This window comes from Typopeltis vanoorti, chromosome 3 (genome assembly GCF_054136105.1).
Source record: "Typopeltis vanoorti isolate ZY-2024b chromosome 3, IOZ_Tvanoo_1.0, whole genome shotgun sequence".
Classification (NCBI taxonomy): Eukaryota; Metazoa; Arthropoda; class Arachnida; order Uropygi; family Thelyphonidae; genus Typopeltis; species Typopeltis vanoorti.
In genome coordinates this window covers 9468931-9483089 of record NC_143551.1, presented here as the reverse complement: position 1 = coordinate 9483089, position 14159 = coordinate 9468931, and the positions used below count along the sequence as shown (strand labels likewise).

The window sequence follows — 14159 nt, the reverse complement described above, 5'->3', positions numbered from 1 at the left end:
AGGATAAGAATGGATATGCTGAAAAGAATAGTATGTAAGAAAGTTTTAAAAAGAATTAAAGTTAACAGCTTTTACGGGTCAATTGTAGACTCAGCTATACCAACATTATTGAAAAAAAATTGCAACAGCTTGAGAACAATAACCAAACTTGGAGTTTCATTGGCAAACTTTGAAGAAGACATTGATTGATTCAGCCAGGGAGGTATGTGGTGAAGTTGCCTGCAAGGATGGAAAAATAAGAACACCATGGTAGACACAATAAGTTAAAGAAGCTGTCCTGGAAAACAAGAAAACATACCAAAACTTCCTAGAAAAAAAGTTAGCAGATTCCCTGAAGGAATACAGAATAAAATGTGAGCTAAGCTGTGTGTAAAAGTAGCTAAACAAAAGTCATGGGAAAACTTTGGCAAGAATATTGATAATAAATATCAGGAAGGTGGCAAAATGTTCTGGAGGTTATTGAAGAATCTTAGAAATAGAGGAAAGAGTACTGTACTGTAAAAGGAATGAAAGATGATAAAGGTGACATGAAAACTGAAGATAAGGATATCGTAGACGTCTGGAGTAATTACTTTGAAAAACTGTTAAACGAACTAAGCACTGACATAATCATAATAGAAAATTTTAAAGAGGAATCCAAAGAGGAGTAGATATCAATACTTGAGGTAGAAAAGCTGTCTAAAACTTGAAATGTGGAAAGGCAGTTGGAGTAGGAATGATATTCAGCCAGAAATGCTTAAATAGTATGTATAAATGTTTTGCACCAGCTACACTGCAGTTTTTCTTCTTTTTATGGTATCTAAAAGTTCACATGGTTTCCTCATTTGTTCCAGTATTTCTTGATTGGATGTTTTTGCTATGGGATTTTTAATATACGTCTGCATAACCACATCTCAAAAGCTTCAATTTTTTTTATTTTATTTATTTTTTTATTTATTTATTTATTTTTTTTATCAGTGTTGTCTTCAAGGTCCAAGTTTCTGCACTGTACAGTAGTACAGACCACACATTTTTATAGAATAGAATTTTATTCAAAGGCTCCAATATGTTTCATCCAACATTATGTGGACATCATCATGGAGACAGACCATTAACTACACTCAAAACAATAATGAGTCATAAATCATGTACAGTATATGTTAACTCATGTCTTAGCTCGTGCTGCTGCAGACTGAAGTACGGGATTATACTGTTAGAGTTCAAAGGAACACTTGTGAAAAGTTGCAGAGATAAATAAATAAAAATAAAAACTTATGAACAATAGTGATCACTTCTCAAAACTTGGAGATTCACACGCAGTCTGATTGGTTGAGGTTCAGATGATTCCATAGCATTTCATACATAATGGAAAATATGATCAAATCTAAAACTTGTAAATGAATTTTCGTCTGGTTCCAAAGAACTCTGTGCCTAGTGTCAATAACGTTAGACGCAAGGTCAGACATTGTTGGATTCCAAAAATGTAATATAGTCCTGATGTTCATTTACAATTGTTCAGTTGTAAAATTGAACAATTGTACAGTTGTTCCTTTGTTCCTTTGAAAATAGTATAATCATGTATTTCAGCTCCTACCAAGACACAAGCTAATTCATACATGATTTATATCTCATTATTGTGATTCATTTGTGAATGTAGTTAATGGTCTGTCTTCCTGACGATGTCTGTGTAACATTGGAGGAAAGATGTTGGAGTTTTTGAATGAAATTCTATATATTTTTTTTTTACATGTGTAAGCTGTGAAAGTTATTTAAATAAAAAAAAGAATAGTTTGTTATGCCATGGCACTGCTACAAGCTGCTGCTTAAGTGTCATACTCACCAGTTTTGTAGTTCTACATAAAACCTTTTTTGACTTAGACTTCCACATGTAAGGAACCTCACAGAACAAGACTGTCTGATCACTTTACCTGACAGGAGAATGGCTATGGTGTTTATGGATGCATCCTCTGATGCTATTACCAGATCCATACCTCTCAGACCCTTTACCCCCCCCCCCATCACGTCATTTGAAGTAATTATCCCTTAGTAGCGATATAAATTCCATTTCCATCTTCATCCGTGCTCTTTCTTCCCTTGAGATAAATTTATTCACTCCATACCATACCAGCTTTGCTTATTTTATTGTCTATTTCCATATTTAATTTGCCATCTTCTTTAAAAATTTTATCTGAATAGCTGACATTCTTTATATGTTCTGTGGGTTCCCCAGATGCAGCTTATGTTTTTACTGTTCTTGCCTATTTTCATAGTGTTTTTTTTTTAATGTTCAGTTTGATACCATATTATTATTATTAAGAGAGACCTCCAGAGAGTCAGAGACTCATCAAGGGAAGCCACACACTACAAGCACCAGCTATCATACTTATTCTTGAATTCATTCACGCTGCTTTCACTCACAGCATCCACTGGCAATCCATTCCAATCATGCACGACCCTCTGAGAGAAAAATCTATCCCTCACCCCTTCTTAGGGGCATTCATTCTTAGCTTCCAAGGATGCCCTCTTATCCTTTCTCCACCCTCCATAAATTGAAAAATTCCATCAGTTGAAATCCTGTATGACCCTTTCTGAAGTTTGTAAGTCTCAATCATATCACCCTTCTTTCTCCTGTTTGCTAGTCTACAAATTCTCAATCTATCTTAATAATCAGTATTTCACAATCACGATATAATTTTTAACACTCTCCTTTGCTTTAAATTTTTCAGGAAATGACAATGTATACTAAAATATTAATTAAAAAACTTTAATCAGTACCTTCCTGTATTTCGGCAATGTTACGTTGCTATCTTCTGGGAACAAAACTATGATATGTGCAAGCAGGCACTAACAACGAGCAAACGAGGCTGAAGAAGGCAACTGGCATTGGTCCTAGAGTCCTAAAGGTGCCCCCCCCCCCCAGTGGGCTAAATTGGGTTGTCTTGGCTGTTGGGCTGGTGTTCTAAGGATGCAAACTTCCCAAATTTGGGGCAGTCTCATGCACCCAAATTTATTGAGATTTGGGAAGTTTTTTAGAGCTGAGGCTGATTTCAAGAACAATCTTTCATAGGTATTATTTCTGGGAAAATTCCCATGTTACTCCTCTTAAAAACTATTATTTTTACAGCTATTTCGCCTGTTTTCATTTAGGAATGCTCCTATTTTTGTTTCATTGGCTTTCTACTCAAAAATTCTTAGGACATTAATGATGTATTATAGAGACAAATATATGCAGAATAATATAGGAAGAAATTTCGGACATACCTTGCTTGGATGTTGTTGGCTGTCTTCTTTCCACAACGTGTATACTTCTGCTGTTAGGCTGGTAAAGGAAGAGAGTTTTTGGAAAAAGTGGGGGGAGGTTTGAGACAATGTGGGAGAATTAATTTGAAAAAACACATTTTTTTTTAATATAATATATATATAATATTATTATTAAGGGTGGGCGGAGTGCTTTTTTGGAGGGGGAGGAGATGTAAAAAGGGACTGAAAATAGAAATTGTTTTTTTGAGGAAGGGGAAGAGTTTATCGGAAAAGGCGTCAGGGGAGGGAGTTAACGGGGTGCGAGCCGTTTCGACCGTTCGTCATCTTTGTAACACATGGAGGAAGTGGATGCTATGTCATGTTGGCGTGGTGTTTCTGCCTTTGGAGTGCTTGTGCTATTGCCTATTGGTCTGGGTTGTTACCTAATTTTTATTTTATGGTGCTTCCAACACTCGAAGATTATGTAGGGTCGGTAGACGTTGATTGAGTTTTTGTCACATTTTGTGGCTATCGTTTCCGATATTCTTAGTATTGTTTCGTTGTCTTGTCTGTTTATTATTATATCCTTGTCGATTTGTGGGGGTATGTTTCTGTTCAAGGGCGTGAGCTGCTATTTCTGTTTTCCCTGTACTTTGTATTCTATTTTTCTTTTTTGTTGTTGTGTTTAAATGTTCTGGAATAGGGATATTACAGGAACAGAAGTGTTCTTGTAGTTTTGCCCATAAAGACCTGATGGTAGAACCTGTGTAGGTGACATCACAGTCTTTTTGGCAAGGAAATTTATAGTCTAAGTTGTGGTGTTCTAATATTTCAAAATTATATATTTAGTTTAATTCTTTATCCAAGTGTAAACAAACAAAGTTTGCAGCTGAAGTATCTTCAGGACTGGGGCAACTCGTGGTAAAAGTGGACAAAACTTCACATTACTTACCTTAGTATCCCATAATGCAAAGCACATCTCCTTGCAGACATGTATAATGCTATGCATTATGGGAAGGGTCACTACCCAGACCGGTTTCAATCTTTATTGAGGTCTCTTCAGTAGGAGCCAGACCCAGAGGTGATACCAAGGTTGAAGCAATGCAGAAGTCATATTTACCTATACGAGTTGCCAAAAGTTGTTATGCCTTATTATTAAATTACTCTGGATTAGAGAAGGATGTCGGAAGTTTTATCCCACTTGGTTAGACTATAAATATATTTAGTTTAATCCTTTATCCAAGTGTAAGCAAACAAAGTTTGCTCCTGAAGTATCTTCAGGACTGGGGCAACTCATGGTAAAGGTGGACATATCTTCACATCACTTGCCTTAGTATCCCATAATGCAAAACACATCTCCTTGGGGAAGGGTGGAGTAAGAGTTATTCTATGTGTGCTAGGAACAATTCCACTAATGTTGTCTGCTGATGTTTTGGCCCATAGGGAGTCTGAAAATTTGAATATGCATGCTGTTGTTGAACTTAAAGAAGTTTGCTGAGATTACTAGTTTGATTAAGTTTATGATATCACCAGGTGTTAAATTTGTATGGGAATGTAGGGTGTAGTCTTCTGTGAGTAGTGTGTGTACGATGTCTAATGTTCTGGGAATATCCATGTTGGTATGTTGGTGTAAAACGAAGTCGCGTTCAATGAAGTGAGGATGTCTTTGTGGGATAGGATTAGGTTATTTATTCTTTGGAAAAGGTCATCCATATTTTTTTATCATAGAGTTAGACGTTGTAAGTAGCGGTTTGAGTATTTTGGCTATGAATTTTGATAAAGGTGCTGTGGTGGTTTTTTTTTTTTTTTTGTAGGAGACCATTTGCTGTATCAGGTAATTTGTGTCAGAAATTCTGAAATTTTCAGAATTTCTGACACAAACGAATTTCTTACTATGTTGTGCAGATGATGACAATATCCTTGGTTTATTGGAGAGTCTGCTGCTGTTTTGGTTTCCTGTTTGCTGACAGATGAGCACAGCATGAAGAACATGGCCTCTGAGTTGCTTTAATGATAATTCTGAAGATCATATGGTGAACATTGTCGCTGTGTCACTGGTGATAACAACTGGTTACTTGGATCTCGCAATCAAACTCGAACATGGAATGGCGTTACGTTAATTCTTCAAACAAAGAAGCAGTCAGAACACTACTCTCAGCTGGTAAGGTCATGGAAAACTGTCTTCTGAAAAGTGACTGTGCATATTGGTTAACATTCTACCAAAAGGGTAGGTCTTTGCTATTGTATTGATAATGATGCTCTTTGGTTAGAAAGACCTTGGTTTGAATCTTGTCTATTACAATAACACAAAGAACTTCTGTAAGGGTTTCTTCATTTGAAGGTTAGAAGCAGCAGGATTTTCCCTCTTGGAAACATGGGTTTTTTCATCCTGCAAAACAGTAAACTTGCCAGACACAATTTACAGATGTAGTTGCTTCATCTGTAATTTGAAACAATCACAACCAATCTGGCAGAAGAAGAAACTGATAGTGTTTCCTTTTAATAGAAAAAGTCAGTTTCACTGCATGAAAGTGATGAAATTGTAATTTCACACTTTGTTTCACAAAATGAAAGTTTTAGTTTTAAGAACAAACTGTGTCTTTCATTTTGTGAAAAGTGCTCAACAGAGAGAAGTGTCATCCTTCAGCATATAGTCTCATGCTGCTCATGTGACATTGGAGACAAAAATAGAATTGTTTCTCACCTTTTCTCCAGTCTCTGGACTTGACTTTTTATTTGTCACTTGTTTGAGCCCTTAAAAAAAAAAAAAAAAAAAAAAAACTGCATCCGAATCTGTAATGATAGAACAGACTTCTGCATCTGGAATTTAAAATCTTCACCATTTGCAGAACTATCATTCTGGAATTATTGTTTATTGTTGAAAAATGAATCATGTAGTGTAAAATTGTATAAAAGATGAAATTGTAGTATAAAAGATGAAATTGTAATTTCACACTTTGTTTCACAAAATGAAAGTTTTAGTTTTAAGAACAAACTGTGTCTTTCATTTTGTGAAAAGTGCTCAACAGAGAGAAGTGTCATCCTTCAGCATATAGTCTCATGCTGCTCATGTGACATTGGAGACAAAAATAGAATTGTTTCTCACCTTTTCTCCAGTCTCTGGACTTGACTTTTTATTTGTCACTTGTTTGAGCCCTTAAAAAAAAAAAAAAAAAAAAAAAACTGCATCCGAATCTGTAATGATAGAACAGACTTCTGCATCTGGAATTTAAAATCTTCACCATTTGCAGAACCATCATTCTGGAATTATTGTTTATTGTTGAAAAATGAATCATGTAGTGTAAAATGGTCTTCTGTGATATCTTGGAATTCCATGGAGATGTCATGCAATGATATCATGTTACTGCATTTTTGAAAGCATTTTTGAAAATTATGGAGACAACCACCGTGTTTGAATAAAAACTTTAGTTTATATAACTAAAATCTACATTCGACGTTTTGACCTTTATGTCAAGGTCATCTTCTGGAGCATACAACTATACACAGAAAACAAGCTACACTACAATCAAACTGGTTTGTTAAAGATACTGACCAACCGCTACAACAATTGTTGGCCTGCCCTCGGGTGAAAAAAAAAAAAAATATATATATATATACATCAATGCTAGAGTCCTATTATTAGTGTTATCTGTTGGTTGTAGAAATACATTGGGCACAACAAGTATCTATCTGTAGACATATATTAACATTATGATTATACTTGTACATTCCAGCCAGTTGTATGGAATCGTTTCTAATACCAGCTGAAGATTGGCTAGAGTCCTGACTTATGCTGGATCTTATATATTAGGTAGGCTGAATGTGTGCCGTGCCATCTTTGTTGTTGATATTTGGGTGGTTTATCAGGATTTTGCAGGCTTCCTTAAATTTCCTTTCATACCAGGTTTTTGTGTGGTGTAAAGAGCGGGTGCTTTTCCAGTTGATTTGGTGTAAGGTGTTGAGCGCATAGTCTGAGAGGCCTGCTTCACCATAATGGTTACATTTAATGTGTCTAATGTGTTCTTTCTTGCGTATAGGGATTGTCCGTCCTGTTTCACCAATGTACAGTAAGTTACAGGTGCAGCGGATGCAATAGACTCCAGGATGTGCTAATGGGAGGAGAGGATCCTTAGAGAAGTTGAATATGGTTTTAAGTTTAGTGGGTGGTTTAAAGGTGGCATTGAGGTTATAATGTTGTAGGATTCTGTTGATTTTTTCTGATAACCAGTTAATGTATGGGATAGCTATGGTTTTACTGTAATCTAGATTCGTTTTTGTTGTTGTTTTATGGAGTATTTTATTAATAGTATTTTTGTTATAACCATTATTTATGAATGTGTCACTGATGATTTTTAGTTCTTGTTTCAGGGCTTGTTGGTTAGAGCAAATTGTTGTAGCTCTGTTTTTAAGGGTGTTAATGACTCCATATTTTTGTGATGGGTGGTGGTATGAATTAGCATGTATGTATTGGCTAGTGTGTGTCAGTTTTCGGTAGACTGCCTAAAGGAAGACGTGTGTCTAGGAACGGGAGCAAATTTTGATTTTCGATTTCGATGGTAAATTGTATGCGTTCGTGTTGTTTGTTCAGGTGGCTAAGGAATGTGTTTAGTGTTTGTCGCCCCTTCCAACCTTAAAAGAAAGGAAAAAATATCATGTTACTGTTAACTGTAATTGTTTCATTTATATATGCTTATTTGTTTTAAAATAATATTTGCTCATTACTGTTGCTCATATTTTATTTTTTTATATTTTTCTATAGTGGAAACATTATCAGAAGATGAAGATGAGCCATATCCATCTGATGTAACGGAATCTATTAGTATTAGAGCAAACTTATTTGGCTCTCCTTCTAGTGGTCAAGGTTATTCTCCTGCACCTGGGGGTCCATTTTCTGCTCTTACTCCTTCAATGTGGCCACAGGATTTGTTAGCTTCTTTAGCACAGGTTATTGTTATTAAGTATTTCCCATATATTATTATCTTTTTGATAAATAATACTAATTCTTTCTTTTAAGGTTACACGGTGGTCACTGTTTATTATAAAGAATGTATGGAGACCAAAACACACATGTTGGAGTAATTACTTATAATTATGAAAATAACACTCAACATTTCGACCTCTATATTGAGGTTATCATCAGGAAAACATACACATGCACAGGATTCATATGCATCCGGAAGCTACGTGACACTATACAAAAGTATTAATATTATTATTAAGAGACACCTCCAGGGAGTCAGAGACTCATCGAGGAAGGCCACATACTACACACACCAGCTATCATACTTGTTCTTGAATTCATTCACACTGCTTGCACTCACAACATCTAAAGGCAATCCATTCCAATCATGCACCACATTCTGAGAGAAAAATCTAGCCTTCACACCCTTCTTGGCAGCCTTCATTCTCATCTTCCAAGGATGCCCTCCCATCCTTTCTCCACCCTCCATCAATTGAAATCCTGTATGACCCTTTCAGAAGTTTGTAAGTCCCAATCATATCACCCCTCTTTCTCCTGTTTGCTAGTGTTTGCAGTCTACAAATTCTCAGTTCTGTCTTCATAATCAGTATTCCGCAATCCTGATATCATTTTAAACATTCTCCTTTGTTTCAGAGTACTTTGTACGTTGATCAGAATCCACAATTCTGATATATTTGCCAATATATCAGAATCACAATGTAAACCAGGAGACCAGACCTGCGCACAATAGTAAAAGTGAAGTTTTATCAAGGCTTTGTAATGAGCAAAATAACATGCTTATCTTTAAATGTGAATGTTCCTTTCAGCATTGCAATTATCTTTTGAGTTGTATTTGCAATCTTTGCCACATGGCCCATGAACTTCAACTTCCTATCTATTAACACTCCAAGATCCCTAGCCTCATCAGTTTCTTCTAGCCCAATCCTACTAATATAATACAACATTGGATATGTAATCATGCTGAAGTGAATGACTTTACATTTACTCACATTGAACCGACACCTATTTTCCCATGCTCACAATTCCAGTCTATTCAAATCGTTCTGCAAGTACTGCATATCAGCAACATTCCTGATTACCCTACCTATCTTTGCATCATCAGAAAATAGCTGGATGTCGCTTGTCAAATCCTTCCCAATATCATTAATAAACCTTGCAGACTCAGATCCCCCTATACCACTTTGTGATATCTGTCAGTCAGCCATCCTCTTATCCACATAAATATTCTATAATCCAAACCCATATTCTCCAATTTAGTCAACAGTCTACCATGCTGTATTCTGTCAAAAGCCTTAGCAAAATCCAAAAGTATCATGGTGTATCCATTCCCCTTGTCTAGTTCAATGGTAACATTGTTATAGAATGTGAGCAAGTTGCTAAAACATGACCTTCCCTTAGTAAACCCATGTTGTTCATTGCAAAGTAGAGATTCACTGTCAACCCATTTCTGAATGCGATCCCTAACCAATTTTTCCAAAATTTCCACCACCACGCCTGAGATACTAATTGGTTGATAGTTGGATACATCGGTCTTTGCACCACCCTTGTGCAGTGGAACTATCATACATTGCTTCCTTTCGTGCGGAATCATTCCTGTTCTGAGACTCATGTTAAACAGCTTGGTCAAAGGAATGGCCAGTTCAGTTGAACACTCTTTTAGCACACGTACTGATATTCTATCAGTCTCTATTGCTGAATTCTTATCCAGTTTGTGCAACAGCTCTTAATACCTCTGCTTCACACACATCTGCGTTTCTTCATCTAGTGAAGAGGTAACAGTGAGCTTAATGTTGCGTTCATCAGGTTGATAGCTTTTAACAAAATGGGCACTCATTAACTAAACAACCTCTTCTGCATCTGTAACCCTCATGCAGTCTGGATTTAGAGGAGTTATTCTTTCATATTCATTCTTTCTTTTACTTGCAGCATATCGATAGAATTCTTGTGGGTTGTCTTTAGCAAGCGGAGCTAGTTTATTTTCATACTCAGACTTTGCTTTCTGTACAACAGATGTGACTATTCTAGCCTGCTGCTTATAATGTTCATAATTGTTAGATCCTAAATGAAGGAATCTTGGAAAGAAATCATTCATTTGGAATCTAACATATAAAACTTGCTGACAAAGAGAAATACCTGCACATCAGTTGTAATTAAAAGTGAAACTTCTTAACTTTATGTAAAATTTGTATTCTTTATTTCAAGTGCCTTATATTTAAGCTGATGTGATTATATTAAGATTTCATTTTTAAGTATGTCTAAAAAGAGAGATAATCTGATTTAAATTTAAGTCTCACTTAAGCTATGTAAAATTTACAGTGAGTCATCTAAAAAGTTGCTAAATAATAATTCCTGGAAGGCATAAAGCTACACGTGTACAGTGTAACGCTAGCGGCTATAGCTTACTCGGAAAATTACGTTGGCATGTATTCTGTGAATCCAAGTATAACAGCGTCGTAAAAGCGAAGGATGAACCCAAAGGGGTGAAAAGATAAGGGCCATGTGCAAAAAGGGGACTGAGAAAAGCGGGCACTCTATAAAAGAATATAAGGGGTTGAGCTGTATCGGAACACTCTCTTGTCGTATCGTTTCCCTGTTTTGGTGGTTCAGAAGTTAGTGGGCTGTTTCGCAGGGGGGGGGGGTGTGTGAAGTCTGCGATAAGATGTCAGACTGCGAGTATTCTTAAAATGAAGTAGGATTCTATGCAAAGCTGAAGGTAAAATTTCCAGTCCTAGCAAAATCAAGATGTCGCTGAAAAGTCCCATCGAGTTGTTCCTGAAACGCAAAGATTTGAGTCCTTTTTCTGCAGAAGGAATGAAGATAGCGTAACCCCTATGTTGGCGTATGGACGGCCAATAGATTAGAAGTATCCAGACATACACGTGGTGCAGAACGACGGAAAAGCTCGTTAAGGTGCAATTACTCTATTAATTAATTTTGTGTGAAAGTTCATTAGAAAAGAAAAGATTGTTTACGAATGTGAAATTAAGAACTGTATTCTAAAGAACTCTGTGGACAGTCTCTATTTAGGAAGTTAACCTCCTTTGAGAGTAAGAAGAATTGTTTGGAAGAGATCTTTTTGTAATTTTGTATGTGATAGGATTAACTTGATGCGATAAGAATAGTAGAATTTAGCATCTCAGTAACATTAGAATGTTTGTTAGTTTTCTCTTGTGAGTAATACTACTGAAAGGTATTTAGCTTAACTTCATATCATTTGCTATCTATATCCCAATGTGCAGTTACTGTGTTTAGCATGGCTTATAAGATTTAATTAGTTTAGAATGTGTTAATCTCTTAGAGTTTTATTTAGTATTGAGCTTAATTGAGTGTATGAATTTTGTATTGTGTTTTTTGATATTCTAATAAACATGTCATATTTACCTGAACCTGAGTCATGCCTGATTACGATTCAACAAAAGGGAAATATATAACAATAGAGCAGCTGGTAGGATTTTGATTGTATAAGGTTTAGGTAAGAAAGGATAGATTTAAGTAAACAACTAATTAAGCATAAATCATATAGAAACATCGATATAACATAATGGACATCATCCTTATGCAAATAAGGATTATTCCTTCCACATCGTCCTTTTCTTATGAATCTCTTGCTTAATAAGATTACACATCCATTTGACTCCTACTCTATTTATTCTTCGAATTCTCGGTGCTTCCCATGTATTGTCGATATTCTTTCCATCCAGCAACCAATCCCATTCTACTGAACTCAGTATACTCCTCAATTGGTCATAGTTTCCTGCTTTGTATCTAAGAATGTAACTCTGAATGGAACTTTCATAAACTTAGTCACTTCCCAAGTGAGTACTGCGCGATCACTGTCGCCAACCGGAGGCAGAATAGTTATGTCTTTAACTGAAATGCCCTCTGACACTATAATCAAATCTAACACTCTTTGCCAAGTTCCTTCTGTCACATGCTGCTTGAGGAAGTTGTCCCGGAACAGCTCAATAAATACATTTTCATTCTTCTCATGAGATTCTACTGCTACCCATTCAATATTTGGATAATTAAAGTCTCCCATTATGATCACTCTCTTCATATTCATCTTTTGTATTTGGTGATGCATTTCTTCATCACTAGCAACCGATCCACCAGGTCTGTAGCAACACCCCAAAATAAAATAAATTTATTATAAATATAATAATATTCAGATGATAAAAAAATATACAAATAAAATAAAAAATAAATATTTTATAGTGGAACTACATTAAACAGATCCCTACAGTCTTCTTATGTTATGGTTTTCATGTGTTGAGGTTCTGCTATCATTTTCTGGATGCTATATGGATTTCAGATGGGTCCTCCAAATTCTTGGAATTACTAATCCATCATTCTTGTTGAGATCAGATGATGTTTCAGCATCTCACAAGCTTCCGTGAACTTTCTTTTAAACCAGGTTTTGATGTGGTGTAGGGGACTTGGTGCCTTTCCAGTTGATTCTGTGACATGTTTGAAGTGAATGGTCTGACAGGCTTCTTTTATCATAGTAACAGAAGAGTAGATGTCTGTTAGACCATGCACTTCAAATCATCTTATTCTTATTGGGATAATGCAACCTTTTCCTCTATGTAGGTTAGTTTGCAGGTGCACTGAATTTTGTAAACCCCTGGGTTGAGCAATGTAGGGAAGGGGATTTTTGGATGAGCTGAGTATATTTTTTAATTTTGCAGGAGGTTTGAAGGTTGCCTTAATATTATTTAGTAGTGTTCTATCTATTTTTTCTGATATTCCCATAATGTATGGTATAGCTATGGCATTCTCATAAATTTTTTATTTTTTTTTGCTTTTAACCCTTAATTAGTCGTTCCTCTTTTGGCTTTTTTTTGGTCAATATTTCTCACGAAATGTTTTTATTTATTATAAAGTTGGTGAGGAAAATGAAAAACAAATCATTAATATATATACATTTTTAATATTAATTATTAACATTTTTATTGTCTTTTCTGTAAAATTATTGCATCTTACCGAAGAATGCTCCTTGCAACAAAAGCTCAGACATTTTTCACACTTGACCTTATTTTACGATCCTTTGATATTGGACATATTACACAGCAGTATCAACGAATGTAATCATTGCAACTACAACAAGAAAATATGCATACAAGTACCGAAATCAAAACAAAATATCACTTGAAAAATATGTAACTAGTTGTATGGGATCAGAATGTCAGAAATCACTCCTTACTCCACAACTTATTGCGCTGACAGCTGGCATGCAACTGATTTGGCTCGGGGGCATCAAAAACAGTTACTTGAAATCACAGCAAAAATTCGACATTGGTTTTGTCAGAAATCAAACTTGAATGATGACCTTGGTCAAATAAACCCCATGCGACTAATTAAAGGTCAATAATATTATTGTGGAGGATCACAGGTCTAATTCTGAGATAGACCTATGCAGCTTGTTGGTCACCAATCTCAGCCTTAGGGATACACTACAATACTGGGCCAGTATTGCAGTGTCGTCCATGTATAGTGACACTGCTGTGGTGACCATTTGGGGGATGTCAGCCATATAGATGGTAGAGAGTAAACAGTAGGAAGCTCTGGGGGAACTCTTGCTGTAATCCTGCATTCAAATGATCTAATTCCCTGTAGTTTCACATAAAGCTTCCACTCCTCAAGATAGGAACTGATAACGCTGGTCAGGCCCAATGGGAGCTTGATGTTGATTAGTTTGTAGAGTAGCTCTCTATGCTGGTCATTGTTGATTTCCATGCAATGGCAAGAAAGATGGTACCGGTGTGCTGTCTAGAATTTTATCCCCCCCACTTTAGTTGTAATTTGTTGTACAATGGAGTGATTGTTGAAGAAGCCAACTGCTTATCGGATATGAGATTTTTTTTTTCCCCGTTGTGATTTTTTTTAACCTTGTCAGTATCACTCGTTCGGCAATCTTTCCTAGGCAGGAGAGCAGGCTGATTGGGCAGAAGCTCTGGGG

At 36.0% G+C, this 14159-nt stretch overlaps 1 protein-coding gene across 1 annotated transcript in view; it reads left to right on the top strand.

The window, feature by feature from the left end:
* Window positions 1-14159, top strand: part of LOC150107901 (small G protein signaling modulator 3 homolog) — a 231624-nt gene that overhangs the window by 20084 nt on the left and 197381 nt on the right. The window contains exon 2 of the mRNA XM_090415425.1: window positions 7979-8163. Within this exon, the coding sequence (XP_090271551.1) occupies window positions 7979-8163 (185 nt within the window). The remainder of the gene's footprint in view (window positions 1-7978; window positions 8164-14159) is intronic.